The 22,460-nt window shown below is 36.5% G+C and overlaps 1 protein-coding gene across 1 annotated transcript; it reads right to left on the bottom strand.

The window, feature by feature from the left end:
- Positions 1–1,394: 1,394 nt before the first annotated feature.
- On the bottom strand, positions 1,395–21,218 carry LOC121374694 (pancreas/duodenum homeobox protein 1-like). The gene is made up of 2 exons (XM_041501799.1): positions 20,717–21,218; positions 1,395–1,840 (listed from the first exon to the last, which is right to left on the bottom strand). The coding sequence occupies exons 1-2, from the start codon at positions 21,216–21,218 to the stop codon at positions 1,395–1,397; spliced, it is 948 nt and encodes a 315-aa protein (XP_041357733.1).
- Between the last annotated feature and the right edge of the window lie 1,242 nt (positions 21,219–22,460).

The following is a 22,460-nucleotide window of genomic DNA, read 5'->3' as shown; positions in this document are numbered from 1 at the left end:
TATTTGTATTTTATTTAAAGTGAGATATCTACTCTGCGAGTGATTTTGGAGAGTCTATGTAATGGACGTTAACTCGTTCGGTAGCAGCTGTGGACTTCTAGCTTAAAGGGACATTCCTGAGTTTACTGCAGTGTTTAAGATGTTATCGACTAACAGAGACTTTTTAACGATTGTAATTACACATCAAATATATTTTTGTGCATAAAATATTAGTGGCTGTATATTAAACGTGTTTCTGATCATTCTAATATCTGTACTAGGTTAAATTTCAATTTATTTCCTAAAATATATTTTTTCGTACGTACGAAATTATTTGAAGACAAAATCCAGTTTAGGCTTCTTACAAATATTAAGACGACCGGAAGCACATTGAATATACAGACACTCGTATTCTAAACAAGAAAATAAATTTAATATTTAAGTTTAATCGTAGAAATATTTTATTAGTCGGAAACATCTTACAATGCAGCAAAATCAGGAATGTCCCTTTAATCATGTAACAGTCATTACCGTTATGATGGCGGGGGCGGGACGTAGCCCAGTGGTAAAGCGGCCCATTGGGCTATTTCTCGCTCCAGCCAGTGCACCACGACTGGTATATCAAAGGCCGTGGTATGTGTTATCCTGTCTGTGGGATGGTGCATATAAAAGATCCCTTGCTGCTAATCGAAAAGAGTAGCAGCCATAAAGTGGCGACAGCGGGTTTCCTCTCTATATCTGTGTGGTCCTAAACCATATGTCTGACGCTATATAACCGTAATTAAAATGTGTTGAGTGCGTCGTTAAATAAAACATTTCCTTCTTTTTTTCCGTTATGTTTGCAAGGTGGTTTGACTGTGGGAAATGTCACATTTACTGGGGGTTTTTTTTTGTTCTGTCTGAGCTAGCGATAGAAAATATAAATTACCGTTTCATAATTTAAAAGCAGGCAATTTCTTTTTATTTAGTAGACAAACAAAATCTACACGCATAGTGTAGAAGATGCAAGTTATCATTTATTTCTAACTCTCCTTGTCTGAACTTTAGTTTCCAAGTTCTTTGCAAAAGCATTCTACTCTCATGCTCGTCCAGAGTTCACGGTTTTGTTAAAAGTGTTCGCAGGACTTGCCCAGCAGCTAAACGTAAATACATGGCATTGATAAATACACGAATTTCCACATCGAGTGAATGAACTTCCAATGACGTGGACACTAATAAAATGAAAAAAAAGTTTTTCCTAAAAGTAGGATACGTGTATTTTTAATTCTAGCAACTAGGATTTTTGTGTCCTCGTTGATCGGGACCAAACGGGCTCTGTACTGCAGTCTGATATTAATATGTTAATCTGAATACCTCCAATATTATATATTATTCTTACTAAACAATGGCAGTGTCATTTGAAATAGCATTTCCTGCTAGGTATGGAACTTGTCAGTTTCTCTTTGAACGCAAATTCCATTTTCCGTTTTGAATGTCTTGGAGTTTCGTTTCTCGAGACCTGTTTCACAGAAGTTTGTATTATTTGGCGTGCACACTCTGTCTTCAGCTGCTGGCGAGGTCGAACTTTTCATATTTTCTTCGTTTTCTGTAGCCACTTCAGATGGACTCTCTGGGTTACTTTTCTCCAAAGGCCGTGGTCCTGGCCTTCGTTTTGCCTCGTCCTTTTTCCATTTCATTCGGCGATTTTGAAACCAAATTTTAATATGTCTTTCCGTGAGGTTAAGCATGGCGGCCAGTTCTATTCGCCTGGGTCGTGATATGTATTTGTTAAAGTGGAACTCCTTCTCCAGCTCCAGAAGCTGGCCCCTCGTGTACGCCGTTCTCGTCCGCTTGTTTTCGTCTTCTAGAGGAAAATGTGCCCCTGCAAGGAAAAATAAGAATGTACATGTTGTTAAAGGGACATTCCTGAGTTTGCTGCATTGTAAGATGTTTCAGACTAATAAAATATTTCTACGATTATACTTAGATATTAAATATATTTTCTTGTTTAGAATATCAGTGTCTCTATATTCAATGTGTTTCTGGTCGTTTTAATATTTGTTAGAAGCCCAAACTGGATTTTGTCTTCAAATAATTTCGTACGTACGAATCAAATATATTTTAGGAACTAATATGAAAGTTAACCTAGTACAAATATTAGAATGATCAGAAACACGTTTAATATACAGCCACTAATATTTTATGCAGAAAAATATATTTGATCTGTAATTACAATCGTTAAAAAGTCTCTGTTAGTCGGTAACATCTTTAAAAATGCAGCAAACTCAGGAATGTCCCTTTAAGTATGGCATAACTACCAAAGAATATTTATAGCACCGTGGTTAAAATACACAGGCGCGAATCCAAACGGGTGTTAGTGGTTCGCAACTCCTGCTCGAAGTTCGACGTGCCCCGAAACTCGGTTGGGGGAGGCAGGGGAGGTAGTGCCAAACTGCATTGTTTTGTTCAAATATATTTTTCTTGGAAAGATCAAATTATGTATATTAAACTTTAAACATTGTCCACAATAAAATTATTTCATTGTCATAATTAACCTGCGTCACTGGTAGGGTCGTTTTCTGTTGGATTTGTGTTTATTATTAGTTTTGGTTCACATTGTGGATACTTTTAATGTGTGGTTTTTGGTTTTATGATTCAGCATAATGTCAGATGAACACCATTGCCAGTTTATTAAGTAACATTAATTCATAGACCATGCAATATATTATGGGGGTTTTTTAAAGCTAAATGACCATGATCAGTGTTCTATTCTTTGATTTGTGACAAAATATCTATTGAATACTAATTCACTTACTATCAGCGTTTTTTGTGATAAATGTTTTTAACAGGTTCAAAATACATTGGTAACGTTAGAATGGGGAATATTTAATTTATTACCTTACAAAATATGTTTTCGAACATAGTTGTACTTGAATGACTACTTTATTTCTACAAAGTAAAATAATCAGAATGAAAATCAGTTTTGGCACAAAACAGACCAAAATACAGAAATCGAACAGTTGTTTAGTCAGTTACAGTATATACATGCTGACAATTACGTAACAATTTAGGATGATAAACATGTGTGCAATAAACACAACATATAAATATAAAATAAAAATATGAATTCAAATAAGCAATACATACATTTTATACACCATTATTAAGCTTTCAGTCAGTTACATCATTCATACAGGAATTGGTTGGCGTTTTCGTCATCTGAACCATTGTCGAAGAACTCCGTCCAACTGACACCCAACACGTCGCTCATAAAGGCGGAACAGCCGTTTGGACAATAGCATTAATTTGTTAAATGGCGCGACCTTCAACAAGTAATGATCCACCCTTTTCTCCTCGCGTCTCTCGAATTAGCTCCTGAAACATCTACCTTGGGGCAAAAGGCCATGGCGGACCCCCTGGGGTAACTGGAAACTACACACACTACTGTCCTCTCGGACATCTTATGTCTTGACCAACAGACACCTTAGCCAGAAGGGTCAGTGCATTTCAATGGATGGGCATATGTTTGTCAATGATCATTAGCTAAACAGCTTCCCTTTATGGCCCCTCGTGGTGAGCCCCCTCCACGCACACGTCTCGGCTATTAACTGACCAGTGGCTATTGCTCAGTAGTGGACAGTGGTCAAAGGTGGACATTGAAACCGGCCCCGAAGAACAGGTAATTAAACTCCTACGAGTCCCCTGTTATCTGGGTGGTTAAATCTGCTGATCAAATCGAGTAATCACTGGTCTCCAGTGTGACGAAACTTTGATTGTGTGCGAACTGAATTGGTTTGTGTGGTCACTGTCAGTTTGTACACTCCCCCAACATTTCATTACAGTTTATTTATAGAGCTCTAACAATGGCTTAATTGGTGCCTAGGTGCTTCTAAATAAAATCATTCAACACAGGTAAGGATAAATTAATTTTTATGCAATTTCGTCTTACACGTATTAAATATTATTAAGTATGCTCAATTGTTAAATATTCGTTGTTACTTGAGAAATAATTAATTTCTGAAAACTAAATTCTAATATTGTATGTGCAAATATACTTATAAACATGAGCTCCTTTATGTCCAATGCATTATTGATGGAACGTATTTTTATCGACAAGCAATATTAGAAGAAACATAATTTACAATTTGTAAGCATGTTAGCACACTTCAGAAATCTTTAACTCGAACAGGAGGTTAATTTTAACAAAAATACATAAACAGATTTTAATATTGTGTTTGTTATTCATTTCGTTTACATATATTTATCAGTTAGTTTTACGTTAAAGGTGAATGAGTCGTGCCACATTTTTGTCGGTGAATAATAACGATCCAAAATTAAAAGAAAATAGTATTATTCATTTATTCATCCAATGTTTTATTATGATGAGATAATTTGGGATAATTGCACTTTGTAATTATCATAACAGTTTGAAAATATTGAGCTTGGTGCTCTACGCACTATCTGTGGGGCTGTTGGTGGGGAACATTTCAAATCGCTGAACAACGACACGGGAGACATATAATAATGGAGACATAATTTTTTTTAATTCATAATCATACAGTTAATAAAAAAAATTACATAACAGATCCAATGTTTATAAATAAATATATAAATGTGAAATGTATACAAAAATACTAAATATAATAATAATATATAATGATATATCGGGTGAATGAAACATAACCAAAAAAAAACACGTCCCACTTTGTGAACTTGAATAGCGGCAACAATATGCACTGCAGAACATTGAACTTTTTCACAAAACAATTTTATTTGATTATATACTGTTGATAGCAAAATTTTCATTTTGATACATGGCTTACTTTTAAAATGGCTCATGCTACAAAATGTAATATTAAAATATGCTATATACCAATGAGAACTTACTTAACATGTCCTGTTCGTACTTTAGAAAAAAAGGTCGATTGGCCCACTATTTTCTATTCAAGACAAGACAAGAATTGATTTACACTCGGACCGTTGCATAACGGCATAGGAGGAATATATATATATATATATATATATATACAATTTACTCCATAGCTCATATATGAAAAACACTTCTTTACGTCTTCGTATGTAACTTTTGTCCTCAACATCTCGAGATTTCCTTTGTAAGGTATTTTACCATGAACTGCTGTCGATTTTCTCGGAAACCCACCCCCATATTGAATAGTCCATAGGCTTTCAGTCGGAAGACCCTAAAAGGGAAGTCTCAAACTGTTGGGGGAAAGATCATCCTCGAAGAAGTAATAATAATAATATATTCGCCGTAAACATACAGTTCATAGGCATATATATAATAACGATAAAAAATTTACAAGAAAAACGTATTTATACATACACATAACACATTATCCATAGGTTATCAAATAATATTATATTATACATTAACCATAATCCGCCATATAGTTATATATTCATCACATAATAATACAGTGCAGTACATTGTGGAGAGTAATACGTAGATCTATTATAAATATAAGTTGTTGCTGCTAGTAAATATTTACACAATGTTGTTAACCGTTTTATGTTATTAATATATAGTAATTGTATCAGTTTAAATGAAGATTGTCGGGTATAAAGTGAGGAAGAGCGCTTTATCCCAGATGAAACATATTTCTGGGTGTGATAGAAGACGACGGTGTGCCAGTCGACCATATGTTTTAGTACACACATTAGCTGTTGCGTAACTTCTCAATGGCATAGCTTTTTTTACATTAATTGTTTTATATCATGCACCATTTTAAAAGTAAGATATATATCACAATGAAAGATTTAGCATCAATGCATAATATGATAAATTGGTTTTACACAATATTTTAATGTTCTGCATTGCATACATTTTCCGCTATTGAATTTCAGAAAGTGGGATGGGTGGGGGTTGGGGGTTGTGCTTGTGGCCATTGTGTTGAAGATTCAGAATGTTTTTACTATGTTGTCCTCTCTAAAACAGAGAGCGTCAGACCTTGTTACCTTGGTTAAATTATTTAACTATTAACACCTTAATTATTATTTAGTAATCCCAATTTAACATTACAAGAATATAGTCAACTTTTCGAAGTAGTTCATAATTTCGTGGCTGAAAGGAAACTTTTTGACCGAAAAAAACTTTTACCATTTTTTGTTTTATTCTCTATTTCTCTAGTCCTAATCTGGACGCATAATATTAAACGGTTTACAAACGTAATTGTTACAAACTTACATTTCTCATATTTGTTCCAGTGCAAAATGTAGTACTACTGACAACATTTCAAAACATATTAAATAGGTTTCTCGTTTGTATTATTGACTTCTGTGATTCATTTTGACAAAATGTATATTATTTAACTGGTAAAATATGTCTTTATGTATAAATTATGTCTGTTGATCAAAAGAAAAGGTACAATGAATTTATATTATTTTATTTTTGATTAAAAAAAAGAACATAGTTTAAACGAAACGATTTCCGAAATTAACACAAAATATTAAAAGAACTCAATCATGATTCCATATTCCATGGTGTAATTCGATTTGTACTAATATACAACATATTTGTAAGTTGTATGCATTGAACACCTATTTATCAAATATAAATGGGTGCTCAATGCATACAACTAACAAATATGTTATATATTTGTTAGTTCTTTCGTTTGTTGTTTTGTTGTTTTAATTAATTATTTATTTATGTATTTAGTTGTTAATTTATCTCTTTATTTTATTTTATTTTATTTAGTTTTATTTAGTTTTATATTATTTTATTTTATTTTATTCTATTTTATTCTATTTTATTCTATTTTATTTTATTCTATTTTATTTTATTCTATTTTATTCTATTCTATTTTATTTTATATTATTTTATTTATTTACATACAACGTAGTATCTCCCAATCCCGGCATTTAATACCACTGCACTATGTGATCATCTCGACCACTTGTGTTTAATTCTAAGAAATCCGTAATCTCGAGCCGGACTCCCGGCTTTATCAGGTATCCAGGTAAAAGTCTAACGCACCTGTCAGCTCAACAAAAGGGTTTTGTACCTGGCGTTATTCTCCTAGTCTTAGTACTCGTCGCTGTCAGGGCTTCTGTATTGGGTGTACACCACCAATTCAACTCACATGCACGACAATAGTAACATAATATACATATATATGGCAAAAACCTGTACCTGTAACTTTTCAACCAACACATACACTTTATATCTATATCATCCCATTATTTGTGCATTTACCATAGTTTCACACCTAATAGCCGATGTATTTATCGTGTTGGGGTGTAGTTAAAAATTCATCCATTCCGTATATCTATATAAATACTACAACCCTTCACCCTTAATGAAAATTAGCAGCAAGGGATCTTTTATATGCACCATCCCACAGACAGGGTAGTACATACCATGGCCTTTGATATACCAGTGCACTGGCTGGAACGAGAAATAGCCCAATGGGCACACCAATGGTAATCGATCTCAGACCGACCACGCATCGTAGGATTGGTCAGATGCTATTTGGTGTTTTGTTATCTGTAATAGGCCACCGTGTGTACTGCACAGACTTTTAGTCTGTAATGACTACTTCAGTTCCAAAGTTAGACGTGGGGACACTGTGCTACTATGAACTAGTAATATTAGTAGATGGCATGTCAGTCATCAGTTACTACATGTACCTCTCTATGTGTCCATGTTAGTAGTTTGTGAAGTGATGGATGGATATGTTGATTAATGGATGGATGGGTGAGTGGGTAGTGGATAGACGGGTGGATAGTTGGGAGGATGGACGGACAAATGAATGAGGAAGTATTTATTGATTCAAAGACTGATTGATTTATTGTTGATGGATGGATGGATGGAAGGGTGGGTGTTGGTTGGATGGATGGGTGGATGGGAAATATGGATCGATGGATGGATGGATCGATGGATGGATGGAAGGATAAGTGGATGGTGCTTAGACGGATGCGTGGTTGGATGGATGGACGGACAAATGAATGAGAAATGATGGATGGATGGATGGATGGATGGACGAATGGATGGATGGATGGATGGATGGTTGGATGGATGGAAGGATGGATGATTGGGTGGAAGGATAAGTGGATGGTGCTTAGACGGATGGGTGGTTAAATGGATGGACGGACAAATGAATGAGAAATGATGGATGGATGGATGGACGATTGGATGGATGGATGGACGGATGGATGGATGTATGGATGGATGGATGGTTGGATGGAAGGATAAGTGGATGGTGCTTAGACGGATGGGTGGTTAGATGGATGGACGGACAAATGAATGAGAAATGATGGATGGATGGATGGACGAATGGATAGATGGATGGATGGATGGATGGATGGATGGATGGATGGATGGATGGAAGGATAAGTGGATGGTGCTTAGACGGATGGGTGGTTAGATGGATGGACGGACAAATGAATGAGAAATGATGGATGGATGGATGGATGGACGAATGGATGGATGCATGGGTTTAAATGGGTCGATGAATGGATCGACCAATTAATTAACCAGAGTAACAAATTAATATATTTTATATTCATATCCTGATGGAGACATTAATTAAACATTTGTTGATTACACCAAGAATCGGCATCACCAGTTGTGACACGACAACTTGGAATACAATTTAAACAAAAACGAATGATGCATTCATAATCGTTGCACAAACTTCTCAGTTGCATATTCTAAAATCGTATAATCGACGAGCTAGCCTCTAGATAGACTCGACTCAACCCTGCCTGACCTCTGACCCCCGACGAGTCCTGGAACGGGTGGTTGCTAGGAAACCACAGACATACATAAGAAGTGCTACACGTGTGGATAGATACGAAACTATGATGTTATGAAAATTCTTGTGGGGATAATGTGCATTAAAATAAACAATGGCTAAGATCAAATGGGGAATTCCAAAATGTTACACCTGTTTTGTCTGTGACAGATACAAAACGAGTTTTAACCGAGGTGTGCACCTGCTAAAATCAAAGGTGATCCAAGATACTTTTTTTCCATGTCACTTAACATTCGCTGTAGTGAGGTATGAAGAAAATGACTTGTTTGTTGTTATCTCGCTAATCTTAATATGCTAATCGCAACAACCAATTTCTAACAGCAAAACAGTTACTTCAGTTGTTATATTATAAACTCTTATAGAGCAGGCTAAAAATGCAGTGACGTTACTAAACATTAGAATTAGAAATGTAAATATACCTATAGATTGCCAGTTGTGCATTTTGGATAGTACTATTGTCCCAATTCTCCTGTATTCCTCAGAAATCTGTGGATTTGGTAATAGCCAAAATATTGAACAAATTCAATTAAATTTCTTAAGAGACATACTGAGACTTAGAAAGAGTACCCCACTCCCTACGATTTATGGTGAATTGGGAGTTTTGCCCCTAGATGACTGGAAAAGCCTCTAAAATATCAGCAATATTATACAGAATCATGATATGTGAAACTATTAATCATGGATATAGATTTAAATGGTTAATTAAGATACAATATACCCTAAACATGTTAGGCTTGGGGAATTATTGGTTAAATCAAAATATTACAAGTAAGAAAGCATTCACTGATATTGTAAGTCAAAGACTACAAGATCAGTATAGACAGGCTTGGAATGATAACTTAAATTCATATCCGAAATGTTCCACATACACAATTTTCAAATCGACTCTTTCATGCGAAAATTATCTTCTATATTTACCTGGAAAACTGCGAACAATATATTGCCGATTCAGGACTTGTAATCACTATCTACCAATTGAAATTGGCCGATTGTAAAACATCGATAGACAAGAACGAAAATGTCCTCTCTGTAACATCACTTTAGGTGATGAATATCATTATTTATTTTAATGAACATATTTCTCAAATGAAAGATTAATATATCTAAAAAAATATATTATTATGACAGACCCAATACTTATAAATTCTGTCAATTATTTAATTCGAAAAAGCTATCAACGACAAAGAAATTATGTATGTTCCTAAATGTGATTAACTCTGTTCTCAAAACTATCTATACAGCATAATTATAGACAATACGTAATGGTTAATATCTAAAGTATACTACTGCTTATAACAATGTTATATTATTATACCTATTGTGTATTATGTGTATATCATATGTGTGTGTGTGTCAATAGATATATATATGTGTGTGTGTGTGTGTGTGTGTGTGTGTGTGTGTGTGTGTGTGTGTCAAGCGTTTACTGCAGCCGTCTGTATAATATGTTTGTAAACTACCTCCATGTATCACCGTTTGGTGATCTGAGTTGAATAAAGTTCTGTTCTGTTCTGTTATATTACGAATGATTAAAAACAACCCGATAGTAGAGCTGTAACGATAGGACGATACAGTATTTTTATCGATATATTCGATGCATCGATTTAAGGCAGCTGTATCTCGATACATCCGATACATATATTTCATAAAACGATGATGTTAAAATGTACGAACTTACGTAGATGTCCGAGTTGTACTATTGAATTTTTACTTCAAGCAAGAAACTAAGTTATCGACAGAAATACTGTACTGTATAGTCATTGCTGAAAGAAGCTCAACTACATTTAAGAAACTAAGTGTTATAGACAGAAATGCTGTACAGTGTTGTTAGTCATAGACAGAAATACTGTACAGTGTTGTCAAAAGATCAAGTACATTTAACAAACTAAGTTATGGACAGAAATACTGTACAGTGTTATAAAAGGATCAAGTACATTTGACAAACTTAGATATAGACAGAAATGCTGTACAGTTCTGTAAGAGGATCAAGTACATTTAAAAAACTAAGTTATTGACAGAAATACTGTACAGTTTTGTAAGAGAATTAAGTATATTTAAGAAACTAGGTTATAGACGGAAATACTGTACAATGTTGTAAGATGATGAAGTACAATTAAGAACATTAAGTTATAGACAGAAATATTGTACAGTGTTGTAAGAGGGTCAAGTACATTTAGCAAACTAAGCTATAGACAAAAATACTGAACAGTGTTGTAAGACGATCAAGTACATTCAACAAAGTTACAGACAGAAATACTGTACAGGGTGTATACTACTAAATGAAATGCCATAGAGGACAATAGTAACATGTGTGGGTAAAACACCTACCAGGAGCTTATCAATTGACATAAAAACCACGGATGTAAATACTACCACCCCTCAACCATAAAGTGAATCGGAAAAAACTGGGTGTCAAGCTGCTCATTTCAGAGATACCTGGTAGCGTCCATGACTACCCTAGTACCACACAAAATTTAAGTGCTTTTTTGGAACAAGGTACACCATACATGTTTCAAGCACAAGGCTACTTGATGAAATAAAATTGCATAAATATTTTGCCCGGATGAAACTTTTTTTTTTTACAACCAATACACTCACATTTATCACCGGACTTGTTGTGTTGTGCAAGTCGAACTTTGACCCAGCCGGAAGTTATTTGGTTTAGTACTACCTATAGTCATCTTTTTTTTAAATTTATGATATCGTACGGCAATTTAAAGACATTCAGTTGGCTGCTCCTATTAATGACCCAGTCTTCACAGTCATGCAGTCCAATAAAATAAGTATAATCAAAATTAACTGTCTTGTGACGTGTAAGTTAACCTGAAACTGACTGCTCTGTAACGCATAAGTTTAAGGGACATACCCTAATTTTTAAACACTATGGCATATTTTTTACTATTAGAGCCGTTTTTGATAACTGAAATCATACTTTACTTTGATTTTATTATTTAGATTATCAATTTCCGTACATTCGAGGGTTTTTTGGTCATCCTGGTGTTTTTAATATCACAAAATACATTTTTAATATTTTTAAAAACGCATGTGCGTCTGAGATGTAACAATTATAGAGTCGAGTTTTAGTATATTTTAGAGACTGTTTCAACATTTCAAAGCCACAGACTCATGTTTCGCTCTATTGTAACTTTATCCAAATGGGTTACAGGTGTGTAGATTAAACAAGCTTAGTGTTAATTTTCATGGACTGAAACTAAGGTCTGTCCCTTTAAATGCAAGCGCATTAGTTGGAAATGACGTTTAACTTTATTTTAAACCTAGTATTTTAGGATATGCAAGAAATAGAATACTATATTCATGTCTGCTAGATATCATTTATCTTACAACTCGTTGTTTAAAAACGGATCCAGCTCGCTCTCGCTCGTTTGATACGTTTTGAACAACTCGTAAGATAAATGATATCTAATGCTAGACTCAGACTACCAACTGCCAGCAGAAAGTTGGCCAACTTGACGGTTGCGTTGTAATTTCCCCAACTCTCGACTCCCAGCTTACGACGGCACCGCTTAGATTAACAACTAATGGTTTATACGACGGGAATCAAGTAGTAAGAGCGCCCAGACTACCAAATGGACAGTATAGGGTGTATACTACCAAATCAAATCCCATAGACGACAATAGTAACATATGTGGCTAAAACTCCTACCTGCAACGTATCAACCGACATAAACGCCACGGATATAAATACTACCACCAATCACACTTAAAGTGAATTAGAAAAAATTGGGGGTCAAGCTGCTCGTTTCTGAGATAACGGGTAGCGTCTATGACTACCCTAGTTCCGCACAAAATTCGAGTACTTTTTTTTATAGGTACCCCATACATGTTTCAAGCACAAGGCTACTTGACACATTGGTACTAGATGAAATAAAATTGCATATTTTTTTACCCAGATGAAACTATTATTTTTTATCAACACACTCACATTTATAACCAATCACAGGACTTGTGGTGTTCACTTCTCTATCAAAAGTTGGGTGCACCTCGAACTTTGACCCAGCCGGAAGTTATTTGGTTTAGTACTACCAGTAGTAAAAGTCGTGACAGCAGAAAGTTAGCTAACTTTCTGCTGGCAGTTGGTAGTCGGAATCTAGCATTACGGCCAGTCATGTAGTATTTTCTATAAGTACGTCCGTGTATTTACACTTTTTAGTGTATTTATAGGCATCGTTGTGTACTTTCATTATTTATTTTAAAATGTATTGATTATATAGTAAACATTATGTCATATATCGGAATAAGAATAGAGTTCACTTAGTTCGGTTGTTTTAAATTAAAAACTGATGATTTATTCGACTTGGGAGTAGCGATATTTTTATAATGACGGAAGCCGACTTCAAAATACTTGAACCTGTAACGGTGGCACTGCAGCGCCGAGTGTTTTGTAGCCAGGTAATTATACTGAAATAAAAATACTGAGGCTCCGATATTGATATTGTATTAAATAGGATTACGTTTTGATGGCATATCTTAACGGCATACCCCCTCGTGAGATATCGTTCAACGGGATAGATAACATTACACATGCTGCAGACTCGGTCAGTGAGCGAGTGCAACTCGGTTTTATAGTGTTTTCCACATACATATACGTTTAAAGGACCTGTCGTGATTTCGTAGCAAAAGTTAAAGTTTGTTTTGTTTAGCGACACCGCTAGAGTACGTTAATGTATTATTCATCAGCTATTGGATGTCAAATATTTAACAATTTTGACATATAGTCTTAGAGAGGAAACCCGGTACATGTTTTGATTAGTAGAAAGGGATCTTTTATATGCACCATCCCACAGATAGGATAGCACATACCACAGCCTTTGCTATACCAGTCGTGGTGCACTGGCTGGAACGAGTAATAGCCCAATGGGACCACCGACGGGTATCGATCCTAGAGCGCTTTACCAATGGACTGATTTTGAAGCAATTGTAACATCTTTTTGGATAAAATATTATTAAAATGACGATAATGTAAGTGTTCTTGTTTAAAATATAATATAATATAATATAATATAATATAATATAATATTATAGTCCACGAAATTCCAGAGACGCATCCACGATTTTGGAAAACGGATGGGGGTAACAGAATTCATAAATGGGTAACTTTAAGTTTGTCGAAAGCAAATGAACCGAGCTCTCATAAGGTATGAGATCCGTAGGGGAGTTCAGGGTATGCTCCCCACAAATTGTTTGATCTCCACAAATTGTTCAAATAACGATGCGATAGAGGCGTTTTCGGGGCAATTTAGTGTTTTGTATTATGGATGATAAAATTAGGTGGGGTTTTTTTAATAGGTCATTAAAAGGGGCACTTAAAACGAGCAGAAGGGGTGTCATGGGACCCCTGTGCTCCCCTCTAGACCCGCCAATAAATTTTAGCCATTCTGATGTTTATAGTATTTGACACGATTGGGATACTATTAAAATAAAATAAAATAAAAGTAGGACGACAATTTTAGTGTGGAACTAGGGCCGTCAAAAACACTTCCCGTTATACCACACGGTTTTTGTTCTTTTGTTTTCTTTTTATATGTCTTTTTGGGGGGGTTAAAAATTACTTTAATGGTTAGGTATGTATGTTGATTGAAAGTTGCATCTAGCAGCTGTATCCATACATATGAGGGACGGATGCAGGAATTATCTACGAAAAGGAGTGCAACTTTTAACAAATGGTTTTGACAGTAATCCAAAATTATACTAACATGCATTATATATAGCCAGTCTGACTCAGAAAATCCCTCTCTACTCAAATATTGCATCTCCTATACTAGTCTAAAAGGCCATAAATCCATTTTATCTGTTATACACAGTTGCATTTTGGGGATACTCTGAAGTTCGGGAAAGGGATATTACCTCCAACACTCACCCCTTGAATCTGCGCCTGGTGGTGTACAGTCTATCACTGTGGCATATTTAGAATATTGTGAATGAGGTGAACTACTACAAATTTCTTCTTAACTAAAGTAGTGTTTCGCTATCAGTAACAATTTCTCGGGTACCCTTCACTGACACACATGGCTACAGTTTCACACGAACTGAGTCCCGTATCTACAAACTGTATAAGTATTTAGTGCAGAGCCCTCTTCAGACATGATGCATGTCCTTGACGCGTATAGGTGGGAAGAAGACATTGGAGTTTGCGGTCGTTCACGGTAATCCTCATCTAATCGTGCGTTACCAGCCTGTCACAAACACAGTTTGTTGGAACTCTTCTGTAGATGAAGAGGGATTTACTACACGTCACTGGGGGTGGAAAGAATTAGAAAGTCTCTTAAACACAAATCTGTGTCTGACAATGCCGCATTTGATTGTTAATCGGTTTCGGTGGCGCTGTGGTTAAGCCATCGCAGCCCGGTATCGGTACCGGTTCCTACCCAGAGCGAGCTCTTAAGGGCTCAATGGGTAGGTGTAAGGCCACTACACCCTCTTCTCTCTTACTGACCACTAACCATCTAACAACTAACCCACAGTCCTGGACAGACATCCCAGATAGCTGAGGTGTGTGCCCAGAACAGCGTACTTGAATCTTAATTGGATATAAGCACGAAAATAAGTTGAAATGAAATTTGATTGTTAATTATTTTAGCTTGTATTCTAATGTATTATCTAACCTGTCATAGGCATAGGCGTACGGGCTCTCATTTTTGTAGGGGGCAGGCTAGCTTTTGCCCTAATTAAACGAAAATGCCAGAATCTGGATAACAACGCGTTTTTTTTCTTATTAGTATTACTGCCAAACAGCTATATAGGTAAGGAAGGAAATGTTTTATCGACGCACTCGACACATTTTATTTACGGCTATATGACGTCGGACATATGGTTAAGAACCACACAGATATTGAGGAAGGAAACCACTTCATGGGCTAATTTTCGATTAGCAGCAAGGGATCTTTTATATGCACCATCCCATAGACAGGATAGCACATATCACGGCCTTTGATGTACCAGTCGTGGTGCACTAGCTGGAGCGAGAAATAGCGCAATGGGCCCACTGACGGGGATCGATCCCAAACCGACCGCACATCAAGCGAGCGCTTTACCACAAGGGTACGCCTCGCCCCAGCTATATTGGGTTGCAAATGAATCACTACGTATTTTTACATAAATTACAATTTTGCGGGTAGAATGATGAAAATATATGGTTAAAACACCTCAGTTTAGCATATTGTGTCTGATTATCTCTATAGATTTTTCCCGAATTCGAGAGTAAAATGATATCTTATGTTTGTTTTATTTAACGACACCACTAGAGCACATTGATTTATTAATCATCGGCTATTGGATGTCGAACATATGGTCATTTTTGACACAGTCATAGAGAGAAAACCCGCTAAATTGTTTTCATTAGTAGCAAGGGATCTTTTATATGCACCATCCCACAGACAGGATAGCACATACCATGACTTATGCAAGTCGTGAGGCACTAGACAGAGATTCATGGAATCAACTACTATTTTGCCTGGGTCGCAGGAACGATTGCTATCGATACAATCAGCGGGTTTTTTTCCATACCAGCCCGTGCTCCATAACTGGTATGTCAAAGACCATGGTATGGACTGTCCTACCTATTGGAAAGTGCATGTAAAAGATCCTGGCTGCTTATTGGTTTGAGCAGCCTAAATGGCTGTAGCTGGTTTTCCCCCTTTCTCTCAACAAAGTGTCGGGGAAAAAAAACTTATTGCAAGACAATAAATAGCCGTAGTTTAAAATGTGCCGAGATGTTAAACGGACATTCCTTTCTTTTCCTCTCCTTTTTAGTACTATGGGACCATGGGTACGTGTACGGCGCATCATGAACAATTAAAACATTCATGAACATTGGTTGTCCAGGTTTGCTTTTCGCAAAAAAAAACTCATAACATAATGCCAGATCAACACAAAATCCAATATAGCAGATCGGCTTGTTCCGAGCAAAAAATTTAATTAAACTGAAAAATTAATAAAGGTTGATATTTGTCAATAACTTGCCAACCGCCTTCTGTATGTTAAATTCCTCCCGGTAAAGGCGGAGATTCAGATAACTTGTCCGCTTGGTGGTCGCTTAATTAAGTCACCAAGCCAGCACTGGTTGTTACAAAACAAGATAAGACAAGAATAATTTTTATTGTCTAAAGACTATACAGAGAGAAGCATGGAGAACATATGAAAGTTAGTTACTCCTTTCTTTCTTTCTTTCTTTCTTTTCTTTTTTTCTTTCTTTCTTTCTTTTTTTTTTTTTTTTTTTTTTTCTTCTTTTTTCCCCCTTTTTTTTTCTTTTAGTTGTTGTTGTAACGGTACTGGTCATGTTATTTATGTATAAAGATTTGCATAATTTATTAAGAAATCAGCTGTGTGGTTGTAAATAAATGATAAAAAGTAACTGTATTTCGTTTATTTTTACAGTAATTATGTAAATACTCTCTTTTTTTCAGCAGTAAAATTTACAGTTCAAAATAATGAAACACCAACATCAATATACATAAGTGACAGATGTTATTTTCTCTCTGAGTATTACACCATTTATGTTTATACTAAGTTTGGCAAAATTCCAAATTTACTTAATATTCATCTATTTTTTTCTTTTATATTTTACCCAAACGCATAAACACATTTATATTAAATAACCAATATATTTTATATACCTGGATATTCACGGTAATTTATAAGACTATTTGAAATAATGTAATACTTGAATCAAAACTTAATATAGGTATGTACCTCATATTTTGTAAACAAGTACACTGTATATTTGTAAAGTTACATGTAAATTATTTCATAAACTGTTGTTAAACTAAGTTGGTCTTGGTTATTTCAAAAAATACATTATTTGGATTGGGGAATTGTTAACAAATAGAACGTGTTACTAGCGCAGCATTTGTTTCTAAACACATTTTTCTCTTGGTTTAATGGGGTGGGACGTAGCCCAGTGGTAAACCATCCGCCTGAAGCGTGGTCGGTTTGGGATCGATCCCCATCGGTGGGCCCATTGTGCTATTTCTTGCTCTAGCCAGTGCACCACGACTGGTATATCAAAGGCCGTGGTATGTACTATCCTGTCTATGGGATGGTGCATATAAAAGATCCTTTACTACTGATGGAAAAATGTAGCGGGTTTCCTTTCTAAGACTATTATGTCAAAATTACCAAATGTTTGACATCTAATAGCCGATGATTAATAAATCAATGTGCTCTAGTGGTGTCGTTAAACAAAACAAACTTTCCTGGTTTAATTGTATTATACATCTACTTTAAAGTACCGAGTACATTGTGTGAATGGTACACAGTCTAGTTACAGTTTCACTCAAGGGAAACAGGTCTTGAACAGATGCCACGGTTCTCAAATAAAGTACCGAGTACATTGTGTGAATGGTACGCAGTCTAGTTACAGTTTCACTCAAGGGAAACAGGTCTTGAACAGATGCCACGGTTCTCAGATAAAGTACCGAGTACATTGTGAGAATGGTACGCAGTGTAGTTACAGTTTCACTCAAGGGAAACAGGTCTTGAACAGATACCACGGTTCTCAGATAAAGTACCGAGTACATTGTGAGAATGGTACGCAGTGTAGTTACAATTTCACTCAAGGGAAACAGGTCTTGAACAGATGCCACGGTTCTCAGATAAAGTACCGAGTACATTGTGTGAATGGTACGCAGTGTAGTTACAGTTTCACTCAAGGGAAACAGGTCTTGAACAGATGCCACGGTTCTCAGATAAAGTACCGAGTACATTGTGAGAATGGTACGCAGTGTAGTTACAATTTCACTCAAGGGAAACAGGTCTTGAACAGATGCCACGGTTCTCAGATAAAGTACCGAGTACATTGTGTGAATGGTACGCAGTGTAGTTATAGTTTCACTCAAGGGAAACAGGTCTTGAACAGATGCCACGGTTCTCAGATAAAGTACCGAGTACATTGTGTGAATGGTACGCAGTGTAGTTACAATTTCACTCAAGGGAAACAGGTCTTGAACAGATGCCACGGTTCTCAGATAAAGTACCGAGTACATTGTGTGAATGGTACGCAGTCTAGTTACAGTTTCACTCAAGGGAAACAGGTCTTGAACAGATGCCACGGTTCTCAGATAAAGTACCGAGTACATTGTGTGAATGGTACGCAGTGTAGTTACAATTTCACTCAAGGGAAACAGGTCTTGAACAGATGCCACGGTTCTCAGATAAAGTACCGAGTACATTGTGTGAATGGTACGCAGTCTAGTTACAGTTTCACTCAAGGGAAACAGGTCTTGAACAGATGCCACGGTTCTCAGATAAAGTACCGAGTACATTGTGAGAATGGTACGCAGTGTAGTTACAATTTCACTTAAGGGAAATAGGTCTTGAACAGATGCCACGGTTCTCAGATAAAGTACCGAGTACATTGTGTGAATGGTACGCAGTCTAGTTACAGTTTCACTCAAGGGAAACAGGTCTTGAACAGATGCCACGGTTCTCAGATAAAACACAAAACGACAATGAAATTTCAAAATGTATTGCATAAAGTTTAAAATATCGTTAATGTAATAATAATACTAGTAATAGTAAATACATGTACTATTGCGTATTTAAAAGAAACAAAACTATATAGTAACCGTTTTATTAGTTTAAATGAACTTTTAAATGTCATACTGAAAATAATTATACTTTCATTATTTATTTTTTGTCCGTAAAATATTTTGCAATTTATGTTTGATATTTGTAAATGGTTCATGTACAAGACACACTATTCATCTTCAACAAATAAACATTTTAAATAATTTTAACAACATTTTAATACTGTTTATGTCCATAAAATCTATTGCAATTTAGATTGTGATATTTGTAAATGTTTCATTTACATACCACGCTATTCATCTTCAACAAATAAATATTTTTAATAATTATAACAACACTGTGGTATATTTTCACAACTAAACAAGATGTGATGTTTTTTTCACTGTACGGAGGTTCGCTCTGTGTATATATTTCCGTGTGGTTGATCGGACCCGGGAAACCACTCGGTCCACAGGTATCAATCTCCACTGCACGCGTCATAATTAGTTTTTAATGAAGATGGGTGAGCCTTGGCCGAGATAAATGGGTTCTCCTTGTGGGTAAAGGTAATTAAGTAAATTCTGTATTTACTAGGCTCACATATAACCAGAGCTGTGTGGAAGTTATCACATATTCGAGTTGTAAGCGTTGGAGCCAACATGCGCTTGTGGTGAAGGGACTTGGAAGGTGATGACACCTGTTGTGTCTTCATCATAAGGATATGTCTTTCTTGATTCGTGATTATTTGAACTTTCTTCAGAGTTGGGCCAGACGGATACTGAAAATCAGAAGGTATACAAGCCTCCTATCGCTGTCTCTAAATAGTATCTTAATTAATTCTTATTCGTATGCTATAACAGTAGACACGGAAAAGTTTGGGTTTCTCAGCTTTGATTTCCAAGTATGTTTCATATCGTCACGGCTTCCCTCTGACTGGGTTATGTTTCGTGGAGTAAATCACACAATGGTATGCTTTTGAAAATGATAATCAATGTATTTTAGATTTATATATGAAAATATAATAACCTTTGTGTATCTAAAATATTGTTTAATTTGTTTCAAGAATTTCAACTATCTCGTACAGTAATTCGGTTTTGAATATGATACTTAATCAATATTTTAGATAATATTTTATAATCCTATATGCATTAACTTTGAAATTAAAAAACAAACTTCAGTAATTTTAAAGCTTTAAGGAGTCGCTACTCTATTATACAGTAATACGGTTTTGAATAGTACAATGATTAAGTCTTTTAGAGTTATGTTTAAATGTACAACAAGTTGAACAACCTTTGTATGAAATAAAATAAAAATCTTCAATAATTTTAAAGCTTTAAGGAATTTTGACGCTTTTGTACAGTAAAAGTGTTTTGAATGAGTGAATTATGATCCAGTATACAATAACCTTTGTATGGCATGAACCAAAACCTTCGATAACGTTTTAAAAGATCATGACTTACCTGGCCACTGCGCCTTCCACTGATGTGCGTGAGACTTGGTTGTCTTCATCCAAGGAAACTGAAGACTGGTGGGAGACCCCGACTGACTGTTGCTGCCTGTGGGGGACAGACACCCTTGTCTCTGCCCGTGGGTCATCGACTGGGAATGAGCTGGGGGTGGCTGAATCTGAGGTGATATCGGAGAGGCTAGAGTCGAGTTTATCGTCACGGGGGTCTTCTGAACGTGCGCCGGGACGGGCGAGGCCAACTGCCCGTGGGTCGGGCCGTGCGATGGGGGCGACATCTGATGACTCAGGCTGTTTGGAGATTCCGTCTGCAGCAAGGACTGTTCGACGACGGCCATCGTCTGCCCACCGTATCCACTCTGGTCAGACGTAGTACAGGCATAGATACACGCGGGTGGGGCTTGGTGGAGGGTGGGGAAGGACCCATCGCCAGGGCCAGAAGAGTAGGTCTCTCTCTGGTACACGGGTTGGGAGTAGAACGTCCCGTGGCCGTCCATCGCCAATTAAAGATCACTTGTAATAAAACCACTTGAATCAATTTAACAGCACAATTCAGACGTCAATCACCGGAATGAGACAAACCTAGGAACTAACTGATCACCATTCCACGGATCGCTTAGTCGCGTGGGTAGCACTACGTGCCATGCAAAAGAGCCCGTGAGGCCAGTCTCTCGAATGTGCAGTCCATGGCGGCAGTCTAAAACTTGTATCAATTGTATAGACGTGTGGTATCTGGCCGGTGTGTGAGTAAGTCGGGGGAGAGGAAGTGTACACTGATAGTGGACCTCTGTGAGGACATTATTGCGTATCGAGGTAGCCGCCCAACAAGATTGTGATACCGAGACCTGCTAAAAGATATCAACACTCAATTGGAGACGGCCAAACTGGCCCGGCATTCAATGAGAAATGTCCCGTCTTATACAGATCCGTCATACGTCCGTCTGTTCGTCCGTTCATTAATTATTATAGAATTTATCTTTCTTTTATTTTCAACCAGCGTCACATGGCTGGTATATTATAAAAGGCTGTGGTCGTCCATTCGTCAGTTTATCCATTATTTTATTTTATTAAAAATCTAAAGTTTGTTTTGTATAACGACACCACTCGACATTGATTAAAGTTAAAAGGTGGGGGTTTTTTTGTTTAACGACACCACTAGAGTACATTGATTTATTAATCATCGACTATTGGATTTTAGACATTTGATAAGTTGGACATTTATTCTTAGAGAGGAAACCGGCTACATTTTTCCATTAATAACAAGGTTTTTTTTATATGCATCATCGCATAAACGGGATATCACATACCACGGCCTTTGATATACCAGTTGTGGTGTATTGGCTAGAACGAGAAATAGCCGAATGGGCCCACGACGGGGATCGATCCTAGAGAACTTGATTACTTAATCAATGGCTATTGAATGTCATATATTTGGTAAATCTGACGTATAGTCTTCAGAGGAACCCTCTACATATTCCAATTAGCAGGCAGGCATCTTATATACACGTACCGGCCTCGGTGGCGTCGTGGTTAGGCCATCAGTCTACAGGCTGGTAGGTACTGGGTTCGGATCCCAGTCGAGGCATGGGATTTTTAATCCAGATACCGACTCCAAACCCTGAGTGAGTGCTCCGCAAGGCTGAATGGGTAGGTGTAAACCACTTGCACCGACCAGTGATCCATAACTGGTTCAACAAAGGCCATGGTTTGTGCTATCCTGCCTGTGGGAAGCGCAAATA

Source organism: Gigantopelta aegis, chromosome 6 (genome assembly GCF_016097555.1).
Source record: "Gigantopelta aegis isolate Gae_Host chromosome 6, Gae_host_genome, whole genome shotgun sequence".
In the NCBI taxonomy this organism is placed as follows: domain Eukaryota; kingdom Metazoa; phylum Mollusca; class Gastropoda; order Neomphalida; family Peltospiridae; genus Gigantopelta; species Gigantopelta aegis.
Note: the sequence above shows the minus strand (reverse complement) of the source record. Positions and strands in the feature narration are given on the sequence as shown.